Source organism: Phyllobates terribilis, unplaced genomic scaffold, assembly GCF_046119375.1.
Source record: "Phyllobates terribilis strain yellow unplaced genomic scaffold, ASM4611937v1 Scaffold_2__4_contigs__length_985480577, whole genome shotgun sequence".
In the NCBI taxonomy this organism is placed as follows: domain Eukaryota; kingdom Metazoa; phylum Chordata; class Amphibia; order Anura; family Dendrobatidae; genus Phyllobates; species Phyllobates terribilis.
In genome coordinates, this window is record NW_027362762.1 from 648,292,757 (window position 1) to 648,315,131 (window position 22,375).

At 44.4% G+C, this 22,375-nt stretch overlaps 1 protein-coding gene across 1 annotated transcript; it reads right to left on the bottom strand.

Moving 5' to 3' along the window:
* Positions 1-5,419: 5,419 nt before the first annotated feature.
* Positions 5,420-18,549, bottom strand: TIMM17A (translocase of inner mitochondrial membrane 17A). The gene is made up of 6 exons (XM_073666684.1): positions 18,428-18,549; positions 13,263-13,362; positions 11,427-11,490; positions 6,935-7,063; positions 6,706-6,816; positions 5,420-6,299 (listed from the first exon to the last, which is right to left on the bottom strand). The coding sequence occupies exons 1-6, from the start codon at positions 18,451-18,453 to the stop codon at positions 6,226-6,228; spliced, it is 504 nt and encodes a 167-aa protein (XP_073522785.1). The 5' UTR covers positions 18,454-18,549; the 3' UTR covers positions 5,420-6,225.
* Positions 18,550-22,375: the final 3,826 nt, after the last annotated feature.

A 22,375-nucleotide genomic window follows, 5' to 3' on the forward strand; every position in this document is an offset into this window, starting at 1 on the left:
ATGATCCAAAACATCGCTCCAAATCTACTCAGGCATTCATGCAGAGGAACAATTACAATGTTCTGGAATGGCCATCCCAGTCCCCAGACCTGAATATCATTGAACATCTGTGGGATCATTTGAAGAGGGCTGTTCATGCTCGGCGACCATCAAACTTAACTGAACTGGAATTGTTTTGTAAAGAGGAATGGTCAAAAATACCTTCATCCAGGATCCAGGAACTCATTAAAAGCTACAGGAAGCGACTAGAGGCTGTTATTTTTGCAAAAGGAGGATCTACTAAATATTAATGTCACTTTTCTGGCGAGGTGCCCATACTTATGCACCTGTCAAATTTTGTTTGAATGCGGATTGCACATTTTCCGTTAGTACAATAAACCTCATTTCAAGGCAGAAACATTACTGTGTCCAACAGTTATTACATATATCAAACTGAAATAGCTGTTGCAAAAACACCAATTTTTATAAAACAATAAGCTTAAGATTAATAGGGGTGCCCAAACTTTTTCATATAACTGTATTACTTTAGTGACTTAGCCAAGTCCACTTTTGTCTACAATACAATTTGAACCAAACATTACCCCTCAGGGTCGACAAGGTATGCCTCGACCCTGACAAGTGTTCATACTTAACAAGAAAGTCTACTGTAAATGTTCCATGTTTTTATTACTAATCTTGTCTATTTTATTGTGTATAATAGTAACAATAAGGATTAAGCTACAATTGTCTCTTTGTGAATCCTTTGAATCCTAATAACGTGTGTACACTTGTCTTTTAATCCCTATCTTTATAGGGATTATCTATCTTCCTTTCCTTTTCACGTGGCTCCCTATCTTTCCTTCCCTAATAAAAATTTGTTACTTCCCTCCCCCTTCCAATTTCCTTCCCAATTCTCCCCCCCTATAGAATTGTTTTGTGAATATTGTTTGTTTTTCCTTTAAAGCATTTTTTACAATTCCAATAAAAAAATCTTTATCCAAGGGGTAACGTTTCTCCTTGCGGAGAGTGACATGTTAAGGTGAGGAAACTTTTAAGCCACAATGCTAAAAGATAAGGCTTGTTACAAGGCTCGTTAGATTTTGATATTGATTTTTAGAATTGCTACTTCCTGTAGGTGGCACTAGAGTTCTAGTCCTCTTCATCTTGGAAGAGACAGTTTGCATATTTCCCAGTGGAGCATTGCGGCTTAAAAGTCTCCTCACACTGACATGCTTAACAGGTCACTCTCCGCAAGAAGAAACGTTACCCCTTGGATACCGGTCTGACGTCTCTCATTCAGCCTAACCCTATATCACACTTTGCACTGACGAGGGGCAGTATCCCGGAACACTGTCTGCAAATTGAGGTTATGGTTTTTATCCTAAGTCATATTACAAGCCTTCTTAGTCACTATTGACTTTTAGGATTGCTACTTCTTATAGGCGGCACTAGAGCTCTAGTCATCTTCCTCTCTGAAGAGATAATTTGAATAAAAAAATCTTGAAACACAATTACTGATGTAAAATACTTTCCAAATACTGAACATGGGAAGGTGGCCTTATACTCCCCTCCGGTGCTATTCTAGCACTCGCTTTCCTGGGGATCGCATCACACTGTTAGATCACGCGATCCCTGCGCCCAATCAGTGCTGGTTTCACTTTCTCCGCCTTCGGACAAATCCGACATCAAGAGGAAGTTAGAGCTGTGGGTAGCCAATCACTTCCTCTTGATGTCTGATATATCCAAAGGATGGGAAAATAAAGCCAGCGTTGATTAGGCGCAGAAATCGAGTGATCTAACAGTGTGATGCGATCCCCAGAATAACGAGTACCAACTCTGCTGTAACGGCATCGGAAGTGAGTATGTGTTATTTTACTGGGGGGAAAAGTGCTGATTGAGAAGTTGTCTCGGTAGTTTACAACTCCTTTAAGCCGGTGAGTTTCCTGTAAAAAAACAACAAAAAACATACTATATGAGGGTGAATTTTAGTAACTTGATCAAGAACTTTACGGCATTTGGTTGGTGAATTAAAACCATCTACATTCAATATTAATCATTTAAGAGATGTAATATTAATGTGTGGTTCCTTGTGCATTATTCACTATATTAACCTATACCTTGAGGATTCCAGAATATGATTAACTAAACATACAACAGATGAGGGGTTGGTTCACTGGGGCCAGGACTCAATCCCGTTACTTTAAACGACAATCTTATTTGTGATGCTACGTCATAGAGAAAGACATAACCCCCCCTATCCACTGATTCAAAATTACTAACAATAAAGGAACATCTACAGTGGGTGAAATAAGTATTGAACACGTCACCAATTTTCTGAATAAATATATTTCTAAATGTGCTATTGACATGAAATTCTTACCAGATGTCTGTAACAACCCATCCAATCTACACAGGCTAATAAGTCAAACCATAGCTGTTCACAAATTCTGTGTAATAATGAAAAATTACACAGCGAAACAGTACAACAAAAGCCTTGTTTGGTAAAGACAGTGTCAAGACGCCTTTTGTATAGAGAAACTAGTCGCATACATTGCTCAGGTGTGATTTTGGCCCATTCTCCCACACAAACACTTCAAATCCTGAAGATTCCGTGGGTTCCTATGAACTCTGAGCTTTAGTTCCTTCCATAAATTGTCTATTGGATTCAGGTCAGGTGATTGGCTGAGCCATTCTAGCAGCTTTATTTTCTTTCTCTGAAACCAAATGAGAGTTTCCTTGGCTGTGTGCTTGGGATCATTGTCTTGCTGAAATGTTCACCCTCACTTCATCTTCATCATCCTGGTAGATGGCAGAAGGTTTTTTTCAAGAATGTCTCGGTACATTTGTCCATTAAACCTTTCTTCAATTACATGAAGTTTGTCAGTGCCGTATGCTGAAAAACAGCCCCACACAATGATGTTCCCATCTCCAAACCTCACTCTGTTGATATGGTGTTTCTGGGGTGATATGCAGTGCTCATTTTGCCTCCAAACAAGGTGTGTGTTATAGCATCCAAAGAGTTAAATTTTGGTCTCATCTGAACAGACTATTTTTTCCAGTATTTCACAGGCTTGTCTAAATGGTGTTGAGCAAACTTTAAAAACGCTTGAACGTGACTTTTGTTCAGCAAAGGAGTCTCACGTGGTGTGCGTGCATACAGATCATGGAGGTTGAGTGTATTACTTATTGTTTTCTTTGAAACAATTGTACCTGCTGATTACAGGTCTTTCTGTAACTCTCCACAGTGGTTCTTGTCTGTTGGACAGCTCTTGATAATTCTTTTTACATCTCTGTCTGAAATCTTGTGGGGAGCACTTGGTCGCGGCCGCTTAATGGTGAAATGATGTTCTTTCCACTTCCGGATTATGGCCCCAACAGTGCTCACTGGAACTTTCAGTAGTTTAGAAATTCTTCTGAAACCAATGCTATCAGTATGTTTTGCAACAATAAGGTTGCGAAGGTCTTAAGACGGCTCACTGGTTTTACTCATCATGAGGTGTTTCTTGTGTGACACCTTGGTGATATTTTTTCACTAAGTAGCAGGATTGCTTTCTAATTACTGATAGATTTCAGCTGTTATTACTTTCCACGGGTATTTACACCCCTCTTTGTTCATACGTTCAATATTTTTTCCCTGTGCCATTTTTAATTATTACACAACTTAATTTATGGACACCTATGGTTTGATTGTTTTGCCTGTGTGGAATGGATGGATTGTTATCGACATTTGGTGAGAATTTCACGTCAATAGCACTTCTAGAAATATATTTACTTAGAAAATTGGTGACGAGTTATTTACTTATTTTACCCACTATATAGAGTGATTCTGAGATACAAAAAAAAGTCTCATGTAGGTTTCCGCACTCGGGCACTATATTTAAAAGTACAAAAATAGTTATAACAATCACTCACAGAGGATATTGTTAATTCTTCAAAAAGAGTGTACACTCTTCATTTGTTATCCAGATTCAAGTAATCAGTGATAGCTTAACCCTGGATAACTCCTGCAAGCAGATATTGGATCTTCAAAAAAAGTTAGAGGTTGTCCACTACTCGGACTGCCCTTTCTGAATCCCTAGGTTTCCTCCTTGTAAAACAATAACACTTATACTCACCTCCAGTGCCGGCATTGGCTCCCCCAGTGATCCATGCAGTCAGTTAGCTCTAGCTTCGTGCTCACTTCCTTTGGACGTATCACACATCCGAAAGACGAAAGAGCTGCTGCTCTCTTACTTCCCACGGATGTATGTGATACGTGTGAAGACGGGGAGTGAAGCAAGATCTGATTGGCTGCAGGAATCATGTGACAATGTCACACATGTCAGCATCGGAGGTGAGTATAAGTGTTATTATTTTACAAGGGGGAAAGATAGCTTGAGCAGGGGTTGTTCAAGTAGTAGACAACCCCTTTAAGTTGTCCATTCAATGACGCCAAGTTTAGCTGGGGAAAGAAGAGCAAAGCGCATATTTCTCTCGGGTATTTGCACATTGGCGAGAAGGCCTTGATGGGACACTGGCTGTATTGACTATTCTGTGCCCATAGGTATTTCAAAAAAAGTTTATAACATTAGGATGCAAAAAAATAACTTTTTTTCCAGAAAAATGTTCCTCTAGTCTAAAATGTTTCATTTTCACAAGGATAATCGAAGATACAACCCATAATTTGTTAAGCAATTACTCTTGAAACTGGCAATATTCAATATGTGGTCAAATATTGCTTGTTTAGGCACATGGCAGGGCTCGGAAGGGAAGGAGTGCAAATTTGGTTTGAACAGATTAATGCCATGTCAAATCTGCTGAGATCTTGAGGTGCCTAAAGAGAAGGGCTGCCCCCCTCCACAAGAGACCCAATTTTGCAAACTAGTTTTTGTTTAACCCATAATATAACATTGAGCAGTTCCACTAAAATGATGGTTTAGCCTCAATTTTTTCATATAACAAGAAGTAATAAAAAAGTAGACTCTACAAATTTGCTCTGCAATTTCTCCTGAATACAGTGATGCCCCCCGTAAGTGGCTAAATCCTACTTTTTGATCTTACGGCAGGCTTGGATTGGAAGGAGCACTAATTGACTTTTGGAGTGCAATTTTGGCTGAAATAGATGCTGATGTCATGTCGCATTAGCAGAGCCCCTTAGGTGACAGAACAGAGAAAAAACCCCATAAGTGACCGCATGTTTGAAACTATACCAATCAAGGAGTTCATTTAGAGGTGTACAAAGTATTTTGAACTCACAAGTGTCAAACAGAATTTTAATACAATGTCCCATTGAAAAAAATAGACCGCTAAAATGTTATATTAGCTGCAAATGTTTCATTTTAACAAAACTGGGGAGAAGCGCTATCTGACTTTTGGAGCACAGATGATGTTGGAATAGATAGTTGGTATCATTTTACAGAGCCCCTGAATTCCCAAAACAGCAGAAAACTCCATTTTGAAATTGAAATTAAATTAATTAAATTTAATTAAAAACAAAAAGGAGGGTTAGGACAATTTTCTAACTTTTGAGAAGCCCATTTTTGTAATGGTAAGAAACTATGCAATGGATATAATAAAAAAATATACATACTATAATGTAGACACTGCTGTTCGTTCTAAAGTGAATGTAATTAATAAATCCTTGTTACTTTTGTAGAAAAAGTACGCATTATGGTCATTTCAATACACAGAAACTTTGGAACACCAACATGGCACTTTAGTATTGATGAAAACATGCGGCAAAAAGTGTACAGCACAATATCCATTGGATACAAAATATCATTGATACAGACCTATAGTGTACAGATAAGACAACATTTCTTGCAACTATAGTTTAAAATTGTTTTTTTTTCCCAAATCGACTGAAGAAATTTCTGCTCCAGTAACATTCCATTTCAGCATTACTTTCACATAAAAATTAATGCTGAATATCTTTAGGCTTTAAAATATCTTTGATTTTATGATGACCCTAACAAACATAATCAAATGATACATTAGTTACACCCATACTTTAAGTGTTCAAGGGCAAAATCTGTGAACTTTTAACGAATATATTCTGGGTACTCATAGCCCTTATTGGATCATTCTAACCATGTAACTTATGTAGAAGTTATTCGATAGGTGCTGTCATATTCGCGTTCCAAGTTCCTTAGCAGTCCATGCATTCACAGCCCGAACCATAACTCAGAAGCTAAAGGATCCAAATGTGCACATGGTATGGCGGTAATTGTTCCCGGGGATGCGTTTCAAGTCTTTCATATCGTTCTTTCACTGGTATTGCTGGTAACTACCAAATGGGGATGCTGGGCTCAGCTGGGATGAGTCTTCAGGTATTGGTGGACCTAAAGAAATAGGAGGGGGAAAAGAAATGTTATAAGCATTCTAAACTCCAGATCAACGACCACCGAGTCAACCCCAGACCAGTAACGCCCACAAATTGTGGACATGGTTGGCTCTGTGGGCTTGTCCGCATCACAGGTGGGTGCAGGAACTGCCTTCTATTATTCTGGTCTGAATTTTGCAATTATTTTCCATCGGCTGTGTAGAATAATGTCCATATGGATTATAACATTAGCTACAATTTGTCTGTCTGTGGTCGGTTGCACAGAAAGCCCATGGACTGAAAAGATGCACATCTGAAGAACGAGCCCATAGACACAAGCTCCAGTAAAGAAACCAAACACACTATTCAGGCATGTACCCCGTGTCTCGTATCCGCAACCAAAATATGTTTGCAGCTTCACTCACCATTTACAAACTGTGAAGAGGCAAATCGTGTCAATAAGATTCCTGCTCCTTCTATCAAGGCCAAAAGGATTCCACCCATTGCAGCAGAGCCCACCATGGCAACAGGACCATCTGAGAAAATCAGAAAAATTGGCAAACTAAGTACTACGGTAAAGCACAATGTCACAAAATCTAATTGTATAATGTGATCGTAAAAAACACACTGTACTTTGTGAATCCAGATACTTACTTCTGGCAGCCAAGATTGCCCCAGTCATCGCTCCACTAGTGATAGAATTCCAGGGATCTTCCTTCCCCCGGATTTTAACCATACTGCAGTCTATCATTGAGAATAGACCACCCCATACTGCAAAGCTACCTTAAAAAAATAAAGACAGAAAGAGGAATTTTAGTGTTTGAGAGTTTCACTGCCGTAAAAGTTAAAGAGTAACCGCAGTATTCATTTTTATTTCCTAAATCAATAGTACACATGACAATAAGAAACTGTATAATATATCTGCTGCTTTTACCTCCAGGATTGATCTTTTCCTCTCAATTCTTTGGTAAATTCTGTATTCAGTGGCTACAGATTTTCCCATTACTGAGATAGGAGGTGATAATTGGTGCTCATAAAGTTCTATGGAGAGAAGGAGGAGAAAGGCTGTGTGCCCACTATGCGTTTAAGCATTTCCATAGCGGCAATTCCGCTGCAGAAACGCTTAAAAACCGCTTGGAAGAAGGCCTGCCATGTTCCCCAATGATAATCCCCATGTGCTGTGCACATGCTGCGGAAATTTCCGTTGCGGATTATCATTGCGGATTATCATTGCGGAAAAATCCGCAGCATTACCAATTATTTTGCGGAAGCGCTGCGTTTTCGCCACCATTGACTTGCATTGGACCGCATGTCATCCGCATCACTACATCTGTACATGCGGAATCCAAGCGTTTCAATGTGCAGATGGTACCCGGGTTTGGAGAAGAGGAGACGTCTCCTCCGGACCCGGGTACCATAGTACCTGTTAAAGAATAAAATATAAAATGTATATTATACTTACCTTCTGATGGCCCCCAGTGTTCTTTAGCGATGTCGGCAGCTCGCGGTGGTCTGAAAAGGACCTGCCATGACGTCATTTAGTCATGTGACGGGTCACGCGACCTCTAATGTCGGCAGGTCCTTTAGTCTACCGCGAGCTGCCGGCAAGCCTGGATGCATCGAATAAAGACACCGGGGGCCATCAGGGGGTAAGTATATATTTATTTTTTACCATTCTTTCGGTCACATTATCCATGCCAGTTGCATTGATTTATATAGTGTGACCAAGTTGACAAGCACTTTCCAAGTGATGCTAAAATCACTTGGAAAGCGCTTGTCAACCCGCATGCGGAAATGCATGTGAAGAACGCTTCACATCCGCATGTCCCTGGCAGGAAAACGCATGTACAATCCGCATGTACAATCCACATGTACAATCCACATGTACAATCCGCATGTACAATCCGCATGTGTTTTTTCTGCCAGGGAGATGCAGAAACGCTCAGGAAAAATCCAGAGCATTTCTGCATCGTGGGCACATGGCCAAAGAGAAACTTATGAGCACCAGCTATCATCTCCTCTCTTAACCATTGTTCAATACCTTGGTATTAGCCAGCCTGATGTTATACCCACCTGTTTACCTTACGGAGTACACAGCATGGCTTTTGTCACAGTCAAAACTATGCTCACTGGCAGCTGTGCCCATGATTGCAAAGTTGTATGTCCATGCAACCCAGTGTGCCAGGCAAGCAGGACCAAAGTGCCATCTGTGGCACAAGTGGCAAAAGTTTGCTGACCCACGACTTACAGCATCTGTAAAATGTTTTAACGAGCACCAGATCATGCAGATGCTCTATTAGAGGTCTGTCATCATGACATATTAACTACAAAAGAACAATAAACATTAAAAATGCACAAAGAATTAAGGGGTTGTACAAATTAATTAAAAAGTTGCCCACAAGCAGCAACCAATATTGTCAAAATAAATAGATAAGATATACTCACCCATTTCATCCCCATCGTTCCCCACTAGGCTTCGGTTTAGGCCACGGCCCCACTATCAGTATTTGGTCAGTATTTGATCAGTGTTTTTTCTCAGGAGTGGGAGCCAAAACCAGGAGAGGGTGATAAATGCAGAATTGGTGACCTGTTTCTATTATACTTTTTCTCTGACTGTTCCTCACCTGGTTTTGGCTCCAACTCCTGAGAAAAAATACTGACCGAATACTGATAGTGGGGCCGTGGCCTTACATTGACTGTAGCAGACAGAACCCAGAAACTCCACCTGACAGCTTCAGGCAATCACTGGCCTTAGTGGTATAGGCCACTGAAGCCAGTTATTGGTATAGAAGCAAACAATATAGACAGAAGACCAATGGGGAGATCAGGGACAAAAAGCTCTATAGGTCTCAGGAGCTCAACAATATCTCTTCTCCTCCGCTCACAGTCCTGTGTGTGGTTGTAAAATGACTGGCTATATCAGAGGGCAATCTACTGTGCCCTGTCTATAGTAGGACAAAATTCACTAAGCGCCTTCCCTTTTCCCCGAAAGGTGAGGCTACAGCCAAAACTAGCTGGAGATGGCACTGATTACCAGGGGATTAACCCATTTTAATCTCTGCAGGATTTTAACAAGATTGACTTTCAGTATCATTCAGAAAATGGTCCTCTTTGAATTACGTTTGTAAGTTTAGTGTTCCTTTAAGCCAGGGATGTGAAACTCAAACTCACAGAGGGCCATGGACAAAGTCGCAGGCCAACCAGTATACAGAATAATGGGCCCCACGTAGTCCTGCGTACAGAATAATGGGCCCCACGTAGTCCTGCGTACAGAATAATGGGCCCCACGTAGTCCTGCGTACAGAATAATGGGCCCCACGTAGTCCTGCGTACAGAATAATGGGCCCCACGTAGTCCTGCGTACAGAATAATGGGCCCCACGTAGTCCTGCGTACAGAATAATGGGCCCCACGTAGTCCTGCGTACAGAATAATGGGCCCCACGTAGTCCTGCGTACAGAATAATGGGCCCCACGTAGTCCTGCGTACAGAATAATGGGCCCCACGTAGTCCTGCGTACAGAATAATGGGCCCCACGTAGTCCTCCGTACAGAATAATGGGCCCCACGTAGTCCTCCATACAGTATAATTGCCCCACGTAGTCCTCCATACAGTATAATTGCCCCACATAGTCCTCCATACAGTATAATGGCCCCACATAGTCCTCCATACAGTATAATGGCCCCACATAGTCCTCCATACAGTATAATGGCCCCACATAGTCCTCCATACAGTATAATGGCCCCACATAGTCCTCCATACAGTATAATGGCCCCACATAGTCCTCCATACAGTATAATGGCCCCACATAGTCCTCCATACAGTATAATGGCCCCACATAGTCCTCCATACAGTATAATGGCCCCACATAGTCCTCCATACAGAATAATGGCCCCATGTAGGGGTGGTGGTTCTGGTGTTGCGGGCCAAATATAATCAAGCTGAGGGCCAGAGTTTGACATGTATGCTTTAAGCAAATCGTGGTCCTTAGAATGGGTGGTATACAGGTAAGTTAGTAACTGTCACGCAAGGTGTGGGAATGACTTAGTGCAACACAAAGGGAAGAGGGAAAGGGAGCCCAGACTGTAGAGAAAGGGGGAAGTGGAGACCTCCTAGGCTGATCTAGTATCACCCTGTCTCCACTAACATCCCTATATTGGCTCTTCACCAATCGCTGCACGCGAACCTCGCCCTGTCTTTCCCTGGCGTTTGGCCCTGGCTTGGGAAGAGAGGAGATGAGCACTAGTCGATCCCCAATGACCACTAAAGACAACAAGGGGGAACAAACAAGGGAAGATAGCTTAGCTTTTAGTCGACTTCAGAGAGATGAACACCCGTCCTCATAGCTCCAGAGAGGATGAAGTAATGCACTTGCTCCAAGCCTTCACAAATGTTAATGAGTATCGCCGGCACCTCCCTCTAGCAGACAGCAGGTATTTATATACCCAGGCCAGGGTGTTAATTAGCCAGAGGAAGGTAGCCGCTGGGTCCTAGAGAGACAGCCTCTAAGAAGGTGTCTGTAATGCCAAACGTAGAGATCTCCTGCAACAAACTGCAAGGCGACTGTCTGTCACTTCTGACACACCCGTGACAGTAACACTGCAATACCAGAAAACAGGTTAATTGAAGTACAGCGGCTTCCAATATTGCTAATTTTGGCAGTTACCTCTTTCTTAAAAGCTTAGGAGGAATAAATACACAGGCAAGGAATCATGCAAGTCTGCCAGTAGCTGCAATGACCCTTTCCCCAATTTATGTGCTCACACACAGTCGCCGCATATACTTGTATACAGACACTACTGCACAGTTTGCTCATTGAGAATTACCGGGAACAGGTTTTTTTTGTTATATTCACTTATAAAAAAAACTTGATCTTCTAGTTAGGCCATCACCCACACAGTTATTTTCACTTGAGGAGAACACTTTGCAGCCCAAGGTCTTTATGTAGAACAATCAAGGGTTATAGTTTCCATAACAGAAACCACAGAATGATGCAGAACCTTGAATGGCTGTAAATGCACAGTCCAACATCAGGATGAAAGTTGTGTTATGTAGTATATATAGTGGTCAGTAAAACTGTGACAATACAGAATCTTACAATCACCAGATGTAGATGAGGGAAAAAAAGGAATGAAGCTTTGTCTTACCTCCTAGTTGTGGGGCCCGGGTTCGTATAGCAAAAAAACTGCCCTTCATACGGTGCTGAACACCCTGTAAATGATATGTCATAAGATTACCAATTATTCCTGGACACACCGATTAAGGACTATTGAGGAGCAAGAAAAAGAGTATACAGCCAGGACATCACAAATGATTCTTTCTGTGAGATAAAACATGGCTTAAAAACAGGCAGGGAAATGTTTTATCTCACAGAAATAATCAGCTGTGATCCCGGGCTGTAATGTCTGTATACTCTTTCCCTTCCTCCCCGGTCCAGGAGATGTGGTATGATCAGACCATGTTCCTGTACGGTCAGACACAGCCATTACACAGTACACAGCAGGACACATTTATAAGATTATCTCAGCACAGGAACATTTTATTTAAACACATCCAATAGTGTAACCTATTATTATTCCAAGATGTATTAATTAACATGTACTTTGTTTGTGGGAAAACTGATTTCAAGTGGTAAATTCCATCTCAGCCCTTAAAGGGAATCTGTCACCCCCCTGGGAGTTATCTGACCTCTACTATGGCCATACAGGCTATAGAAAAGTAAATCTATACTTACCTGTATGGCCCATAGTAGAGGTCTACTTGCAGAGAAAAGTGTTTTTATAAACTCCATTTTGCACAGGCTTGGCGTCCGGGGGACGCCAAGAAATCCACACCCATCTTTTTATTAATCCCCGAAATTCCCGCCTATATGCTTATTATTCCCCCAAATCCCCGCCTGTATGCTTAATTATCATGTTCCCCCCCTCCCCTGTACATCACAGGGCGCTGTCACGTGCACTGTGCTCCCTCATTTCGCGGGCATGTGCAATAGAACCCAGCAGCGCAGTGCACAGGCAGACAGAGCCGGGATGAAGCAAAGAGCTCTCTATGTGAGCGGCGCTCTGCGCATGCCTGGTAAGTCGGGGAGCACAGTGCATGTCACAGGGCCCTGTGACATGCAGGGGAGGGGGGGGGATATGGTAACTAAGTACATAGGCGGGATTTCGGGGAATAATAAACAGTTAGATGGGGATGCCTGTGCAAAACAGAGTTTATAGAAACACATTTCTCTGCAATCAGACCTCTACTATGGGCCATACAGGTATGTGTAGATTTACTTTTCTATACCCTGTATGCCCATAGTAGAGGTCTGATATCACCCAGGGGGGTGACAGATTCCCTTTAATGGTTGAAATGGAATACCTGTTTATATGCAGTCGCCAGAGGTGGACGGGGTTTTAAAAACATTTCTGTACCTCTCACAAGAAAAAACAGGAGACAAAAAGGGCAGCACTATCCAGCTTGGCTTTTCTGTGCTATCATTCACCTCTGGCCACCACATACAGCCACGAACTGCTGAGACTGTACTACCCCTTTAACAAACCTGAGGAATTGATACACAGTATACTGGAAAGTTGTATAAAGTAACTTTTTTTTTATCAAAGAATAACATTCATTTGCTGGAATACCCCTTAAATAAAGCCCTACCCCATAAGGCATCTATACAGGGCATCTGTGTGGCTTTGTTTTTCAAGATAACTAACACTTTTTACTCAATGTGAACATGTCCGCTGCTCTCCATACTAAACCCTATGTACACAGTTTGAGGGAACATGTTCACTGGCCAGACACCATATGTACCTTCCTGTTGGCCACTAGTCAAACTAGCCATAAGGTTTACAGTCTCCTCTGATTCAAGGAGAAGAGTCTCTTTTCCTGGTGTGGTCCCCACCACTGCATTCCAATACTATATAATTATACACAGGACCTAAGTGACTGATACAAGTCCTAGTGTAATCCGCTGCACTGAACACTATACTTACCTGAGGAGAGTTCCTGAATCCTTTGATGGCTTGAAAAATGCCCCCTCCAATAATGCCCATGGTAAATGCACCGCCACAGTCATCTACAATCCTCCACGGACTAGAGACAGAAACATACACAGCATTAATCTAATCTGCCAGACCTTATTACTGGAAAGTCAGGGGAAACCTTACCCTAAGAAAACAGAAACTCCAGGAAGGCAGTGTGCCAACATGACATATGCCACTATGATTGCTGTGGCCTTCAGCATCTTCAGCATTGATCTGGGCAGGCAGCATGCAAGGACTGTGGCCATAGGTGTAATCATGTGCTCCATAAGATGATGGAAGGACTGTGGCCATAGGTGTAATCAGTTCTCCATAAGATGATGGAAGGACTGTGGCCATAGGTGTAATCATGTGCTCCATAAGATGATGGAAGGACTGTGGCCATAGGTGTAATCAGTTCTCCATAAGATGATGGAAGGACTGTGGCCATAGGTGTAATCATGTGCTCCATAAGATGATACAAGGACTGTGGCCATAGGTGTAATCATGTGCTCAATAAGATGATGCAGGGACTGTGGCCATAGGTGTAATCATGTGCTCCATAAGATGATACAAGGACTGTGGCCATAGGTGTAATCATGTGCTCAATAAGATGATGCAGGGACTGTGGCCATAGGTGTAATCATGTGCTCCATAAGATGATGCAGGGACTGTGGTCATAGGTATAATCATGTGCTCCATAAGATGATGCAGGGACTGTGGCCATAGGTGTAATCATGTGCTCCATAAGATGATGCAGGGACTGTGGCCATAGGTGTAATCATGTGCTCCATAAGATGATGCAAGGACTGTGGCCATAGGTGTAATCATGTGCTCCATAACATGATACAGGGACTGTGGCCATAGGTGTAATCATGTGCTCCATAAGATGATGCAGGGACTGTGGCCATAGGTGTAATCATGTGCTCCATAAGATGATGCAGGGACTGTGGCCATAGGTGTAATCATGTGCTCCAGAAGATGATGGAAGGACTGTGGCCATAGGTGTAATCATGTGCTCCATAAGATGATACAGGGACTGTGGCCATAGGTGTAATCATGTGCTCCATAAGATGATGCAGGGACTGTGGCCATAGGTGTAATCATGTGCTCCATAAGATGATGCCAGGACTGTGGCCATAGGTGTAATCATGTGCTCCAGAAGATGATGGAAGGACTGTGGCCATAGGTGTAATCATGTGCTCCATAAGATGATACAGGGACTGTGGCCATAGGTGTAATCATGTGCTCCATAAGATGATGCAGGGACTGTGGCCATAGGTGTAATCATGTGCTCCATAAGATGATGCAGGGACTGTGGCCATAGGTGTAATCATGTGCTCCAGAAGATGATGGAAGGACTGTGGCCATAGGTGTAATCATGTGCTCCATAAGATGATACAGGGACTGTGGCCATAGGTGTAATCATGTGCTCCATATGATACAGGGACTGTGGCCATAGGTGTAATCATGTGCTCCATAAGATGATGCAAGGACTGTGGCAATAGGTGTAATCATGTGCTCCATAAGATGATACAGGGACTGTGGCCATAGGTGTAATCATGTGCTCCATAAGATGATGCAGGGACTGTGGCCATAGGTGTAATCATGTGCTCCAGAAGATGATGGAAGGACTGTGGCCATAGGTGTAATCATGTGCTCCATAAGATGATGCAGGGATTGTGGCCATAGGTGTAATCATGTGCTCCATAAGATGATGCAGGGACTGTGGCCATAGGTGTAATCATGTGCTCCATAAGATGATGCAGGGACTGTGGCCATAGGTGTAATCATGTGCTCCATAAGATGATGCAAGGACTGTGGCCATAAGTGTAATCATGTGCTCCATATGATACAGGGACTGTGGCCATAGGTGTAATCATGTGCTCCATAAGATGATGCAAGGACTGAGGCCATAGGTGTAATCATGTGCTCCATAAGATGATACAGGGACTGTGGCCATAGGTGTAATCATGTGCTCCATAAGATGATGCAGGGACTGTGGCCATAGGTGTAATCATGTGCTCCAGAAGATGATGGAAGGACTGTGGCCATAGGTGTAATCATGTGCTCCATAAGATGATGGAAGGACTGTGGCCATAGGTGTAATCATGTGCTCCAGAAGATGATGGAAGGACTGTGGCCATAGGTGTAATCATGTGCTCCATAAGATGATACAGGGACTGTGGCCATAGGTGTAATCATGTGCTCCATATGATACAGGGACTGTGGCCATAGGTGTAATCATGTGCTCCATAAGATGATGGAAGGACTGTGGCCATAGGTGTAATCAGTTCTCCATAAGATGATGGAAGGACTGTGGCCATAGGTGTAATCATGTGCTCCATAAGATGATGGAAGGACTGTAGCCATAGGTGTAATCATGTGCTCCATAAGATGATGCAGGGACTGTGGCCATAGGTGTAATCATGTGCTCCAGAAGATGATGGAAGGACTGTGGCCATAGGTGTAATCATGTGCTCCATAAGATGATACAGGGACTGTGGCCATAGGTGTAATCATGTGCTCCATAAGATGATACAGGGACTGTGGCCATAGGTGTAATCATGTGCTCCATAAGATGATGCAGGGACTGTGGCCATATGTGTAATCATGTGCTCCAGAAGATGATGGAAGGACTGTGGCCATAGGTGTAATCATGTGCTCCATAAGATGGTGCAGGGACTGTGGCCATAGGTGTAATCATGTGCTCCATAAGATGATGGAAGGACTGTGGCCATAGGTGTAATCATGTGCTCCAGAAGATGATGGAAGGACTGTGGCCATAGGTGTAATCATGTGCTCCATAAGATGATGCAGGGACTGTGGCCATATGTGTAATCATATGCTCCAGAAGATGATAGAAGGACTGTGGCCATAGGTGTAATCATGTGCTCCATAAGATGATGGAAGGACTGTGGCCATAGGTGTAATCATGTGCTCCATAAGATGATGGAAGGACTGTGGTCATAGGTGTAATCATGTGCTCCATAAGATGATACAGGGACTGTGGCCATAGGTGTAATCATGTGCTCCATATGATACAGGGACTGTGGCCATAGGTGTAATCATGTGCTCCATAAGATGATGCAAGGACTGTGGCCATAGGTGTAATCATGTGCTCCATAAGATGATACAGGGACTGTGGCCATAGGTGTAATCATGTGCTCCATAAGATGATGCAGGGACTGTGGCCATAGGTGTAATCATGTGCTCCAGAAGATGATGGAAGGACTGTGGCCATAGGTGTAATCATGTGCTCCATAAGATGATACAGGGACTGTGGCCATAGGTGTAATCATGTGCTCCATAAGATGATACAGGGACTGTGGCCATAGGTGTAATCATGTGCTCCATAAGATGATACAGGGACTGTGGCCATAGGTGTAATCATGTGCTCCATAAGATGATGCAGGGACTGTGGCCATAGGTGTAATCATGTGCTCCATAAGATGATGCAGGGACTGTGGCCATAGGTGTAATCATGTGCTCCAGAAGATGATGGAAGGACTGTGGCCATAGGTGTAATCATGTGCTCCATAAGATGATACAGGGACTGTGGCCATAGGTGTAATCATGTGCTCCATAAGATGATGCAGGGACTGTGGCCATATGTGTAATCATGTGCTCCAGAAGATGATGGAAGGACTGTGGCCATAGGTGTAATCATGTGCTCCATAAGATGATGCAGGGACTGTGGCCATATGTGTAATCATGTGCTCCAGAAGATGATGGAAGGACTGTGGCCATAGGTGTAATCATGTGCTCCATAAGATGATGGAAGGACTGTGGCCATAGGTGTAATCATGTGCTCCATAAGATGATGGAAGGACTGTGGCCATAGGTGTAATCATGTGCTCCATAAGATGATAGAGGGACTGTGGCCATAGGTGTAATCATGTGCTCCATAAGATGATGCAGGGGCTGTGGCCATAGGTGTAATCATGTGCTCCATAAGATGATGGAAGGACTGTGGCCATAGGTGTAATCATGTGCTCCATAAGATGATACAGGGACTGTGGCCATAGGTGTAATCATGTGCTCCATAAGATGATACAGGGACTGTGGCCATAGGTGTAATCATGTACTCTATAAGATGATACAGGGACTGTGGCCATAGGTGTAATCATGTACTCCATAAGATGATGCAGGGGCTGTGGCCATAGGTGTAATCATGTGCTCCAGAAGATGATGGAAGGACTGTGGCCATAGGTGTAATCATGTGCTCCATAAGATGATGCAGGGACTGTGGCCATATGTGTAATCATGTGCTCCAGAAGATGATGGAAGGACTGTGGCCATAGGTGTAATCATGTGCTCCATAAGATGATGGAAGGACTGTGGCCATAGGTGTAATCATGTGCTCCATAAGATGATGGAAGGACTGTGGCCATAGGTGTAATCATGTGCTCCATAAGATGATAGAGGGACTGTGGCCATAGGTGTAATCATGTGCTCCATAAGATGATGCAGGGGCTGTGGCCATAGGTGTAATCATGTGCTCCATAAGATGATGGAAGGACTGTGGCCATAGGTGTAATCATGTGCTCCATAAGATGATACAGGGACTGTGGCCATAGGTGTAATCATGTGCTCCAGAAGATGATGGAAGGACTGTGGCCATAGGTGTAATCATGTGCTCCATAAGATGATACAGGGACTGTGGCCATAGGTGTAATCATGTGCTCCATAAGATGATACAGGGACTGTGGCCATAGGTGTAATCATGTACTCCATAAGATGATACAGGGACTGTGGCCATAGGTGTAATCATGTACTCCATAAGATGATACAGGGACTGTGGCCATAGGTGTAATCATGTGCTCCAGAAGATGAGCCTGCATGATGCATCCTTAGCCAGTGGAGCTCATGGCTCACCCCACCATGACAGGACACAGGTATGTGTGGAGTCAGGCATGGTCGCCTACTACATGCTATGTGTGTCATGCTCCCACAACTGGGTACACGCATCTGTCACACACCTGATGCAACAAGCCGGCAAGTGAGAAGTCGTAAGTCACCCAGGAGAGTGCGGTCACTACAAGTCCCCATCCCCCAGCAGCCATAGCATTGGGGTTACATACTACCCGCCGCCCAGCGCTCCCCCTGCTGTCACAGTATAATGGGGTCTCAGTTACCAGGGCTCCCGGGTGTACTCCTCCATGATGTCTGCGAAGGTCGAAAAGAAAAGACACAGGAAGAGAGCAAAGCATGTGACTGGCCAGGAACGTCATACATTGGTTATCACGCTGTGACGTCACCGCTCTGCTACCACGGAGACAAGGCTGCCCGTAACAACCGTCTCTACTTGGAACTTGACGCCCTAGAGAAGCTGCGCGGCCATATTGCTGGTTGGTATCCCAGACCCTCCTGCACCCTCCTGCCTAGAGCTGCAGCAGTTTAGGAGTTGGATGTATATAGATTCCTGTATGCAAATCTAAGAAATGATATGTGCTTGGCAGGTAATCACATTACTGCAGGGTTGGTGTGCGCTCTTACATAGACACGTTCACACAGGACGATTTTGGTCCAAAGTTGAGAACTGATGGGAAGAGCATGATCACTACTACAATCATTCTGTCTCCATACTGCATCACGTTTTGAAAGCACATCTAATGACACCGGGTTATCGGCTGCACATCTAATGACACCGGGTTATCGGCAGCACATCTAATGACACCGGGTTATGGGCAGCACATCTAATGACACCGGGTTATCGGCAGCGCATATAATGACACCGGGTTATCGGCAGCACATCTAATGACACCGGGTTATCGGCAGCACATCTAATGACACCGGGTTATCGGCAGCGCATATAATGACACCGGGTTATCGGCAGCACATCTTCTGATTACACCGGGATATCGGCAGCACATCTAATGACACCGGGTTATCAGCAGCACATCTAATGACACCGGGTTATCAGCAGCGCATCTAATGACACCGGGTTATCGGCAGCGCATATAATGACACCGGGTTATCGGCAGCGCATCTAATGACACCGGGTTATCGGCAGCACATCTAATGACACCGGGTTATCGGCAGCGCATCTAATGACACCGGGTTATCGGCAGCACATCTAATGACACCGGGTTATCGGCAGCGCATATAATGACACCGGGTTATCGGCAGCACATCTAATGACACCGGGTTATCGGCAGCACATCTAATGACACCGGGTTATCGGCAGCGCATCTAATGACACCGGGTTATCGGAAGCGCATATAATGACACCGGGTTATCGGCAGCGCATATAATGACACCGGGTTATCGGCAGCGCATATAATGACACCGGGTTATCAGCAGCGCATATAATGACACCAGCTTATCGGCAGCGCATCTAATGACACCGGGTTATCGGCAGCGCATCTAATGACACCGGGTTATCGGCAGCGCATCTAATGACACCGGGTTATCGGCAGCGCATCTAATGACACCGGGTTATCGGCAGCACATCTAATGACACCAGGTTATCGGCAGCACATCTAATGACACCGGGTTATCGGCAGCACATCTAATGACACCGGGTTATCGGCAGCACTTCTAATGACACCTGGTTATCGGCAGCGCATATAATGACACCGGGTTATCGGCAGCGTATCTAATGACACCGGGTTATCGGCAGCACATCTAATGACACCGGGTTATCAGCAGCACATCTAATGACACTGGGTTATCGGCAGCACATCTAATGACACCGGGTTATCGGCAGCACATCTAATGACACTGGGTTATCGGCAGCACATCTAATGACACTGGGTTATCGGCAGCACATCTAATGAGGCCGCACATCTTCTGATTACACCAGGATATCAGCAGAACATCTGATTACACCGGGATATCGGCAGCACATCTTCTGATTACACCGGGATATCGGCAGCACATCTTCTGATTATATTGGTGTAACAGGCCAGATTAACCCCCCGCCCAGAATATACCCGGGGTTAAAGTGGCCTAGGCCAGATTATACCCCTCCGGGTCAGAATATGCCCCATCTGCTGTAGATCAGAGTTTTCACACTTATGAGAACCAATGAGTGATATATTCAATAACGGGACCCCAGGCAGCGCACGGGGCCCCGTGCAGCACATGAGGGGGGGGGGGGCAGAGACAGCGCACGGGGCCCCAGACAGCGCACAGGGGGGCAGAGACAGCGCGCAAGCGGGGGGGGGGGAAAGACAGCGCGCAAGGGGGGAAGAGACAGCGCGCAGGGACCCTGTACGGTCTCTGCCCCCCTGTGCGCTGTCTGGGACCCCCTGTGCACTGTTTGGGACCGCCTGTGCGATGTCTGGGGCCCTGTTCTTGAGTATATCACTCAATCCTGTGCGATGTCTGAGGCCCCTGTGCGATGTCTGAGGTCCCTGTGCGCTGTTTGGGACCCCCTGTGCGATGTCTGGGGCCCTGTTCTTGAGTATATCACTCAATCCTGTGCGATGTCTGGGGCCCCTGTGCGATGTCTGAGGTCCCTGTGTGATGTCTGGGGCCCTTGTGCGCTGTTTGGGACCCCCTGTGCGATGTCTGGGGCCCCGTTCTTGAGTATATCACTCAATCCTGTGCGATGTCTGGGGCCCCTGTGCGATGTGTGATGTCTGGGGCCCCTGTGCGATGTCTGGGGCCCCTGTGCGCTGTTTGGGACCCCCTGTGCGATGTCTGGGGCCCGTTCTTGAGTATATCACTCAATCCTGTGTGAAGTCTGGGGCCCCTGTGCGATGTCTGGGGCCCATGTGCAACGTCTGGGGCCCCGTTTTTGAGTATATCGCTCAATGGTTCTCATAAGCGTGAAAAATCTGATCTACAGCAGCAGGAGTATAATCTCGTCTAGGCTAATTTATACCCCGGGGTATAGTTTGGCCTAGGCTATAATATACCCATGGTCTATACTCCTCTAGGGCAGAATATTAGTGTGTTTTTACTGCTGTAGTGCTACAGTATATATAGATGCACATACATAAACCATATACCATTTCATGCGGCTTTTGTCAGATTTTGATGCGGTCTGCAGCAGATTTCCCTCTTCCATGTGACACGGAGAAATCTGCTGTGATTCTGCACAAAAAATCCACATCATTGGGATGCGAATTTTGATGCAGATTGGCTGCTGATTTTTTCCCTGTGGAAAATCAGAAGCAAATCTAGTGCATCGGAATGGGTGGACTAGACTTACAGCATGTGTTGGAGGCATTACATTGAACTGACAGCAGATGGTGCAGTTCCATCAGTGCATAGTTAATGTTATGTGTTGTAACTTGTTATGTATGTTTCTCCCTGCTCTCTATGATATGCACTTTAAGTTCTCCAGTGTGAGTTCCTATTCTATCCTGATAAGGTATATAAAGTGAACTTGGAACACGTCCAACAAAAAAAATAAGTTTTCCAATTTTGACAACAATGGAAGACTTTTGAGAGTCTACACTGCAACAGAACAAAAGTACCCCCAGTGGATCTACGATCTACCCCCAGAGAAACGTTCAAATGCCAAGTCCCAGTTTAGACAAACATCTAACATTGCCCCGCTGCCTGGGGCCCCTGTGCACTGATTACACCCGGTTATCGGCAGCACATCTTCTGATTACACCCGGTTATCGGCAGCACATCTTCTGATTACTCCAGGATATCAGTAGCACATCTTCTGATTACTGTGGGATATCAGCAGCACATCTTCTGATCACACCAGGTTATCGGCAGCACATCTTCTGATTACACCCAGTTATCGGCAGCACATCTTCTTATTATACCAGGTTATCGGCAGCACATCTTATTACACCCGGTTATCGGCAGCACATCTTCTGATTACACGCGGTTATCGGCAGCACATCTTCTGATTACACCCAGTTATCGGAATCACATCTTCTGATTACTCCGGGATATCAGTAGTACATCTTCTGATTACACCAGGTTATCGGCAGCACATCTTCTGATTACACCAGGTTATCGGTAGCACATCTTCTGATTACACGAGGTTATTGGCAGCACATCTTCTGATCACACCTGGTTATCGGCAGCACATCTGATTACACCGGGATATCAGTAGCACATCTTCTGATTACACCAGGTTGTCGGCAGCACATCTTCTGATTACAGCAGGA

Bases quoted from the DNA above. Each gene is read 5' to 3' on its own strand.
- TIMM17A (XM_073666684.1), bottom strand. From the start codon at position 18,453: ATGGAGGAGTACACCCGGGAGCCCTG. The intron at 7,064-11,426 runs GTAAGACAAAGC...TATTTTTTTAAG, and splicing joins CCGGGCCCCACAACTAGGAG to GTAGCTTTGCAGTATGGGGT. The intron at 6,300-6,705 runs GTGAGTGAAGCT...CTATTTCTTTAG, and splicing joins CTCTTCACAGTTTGTAAATG to GTCCACCAATACCTGAAGAC.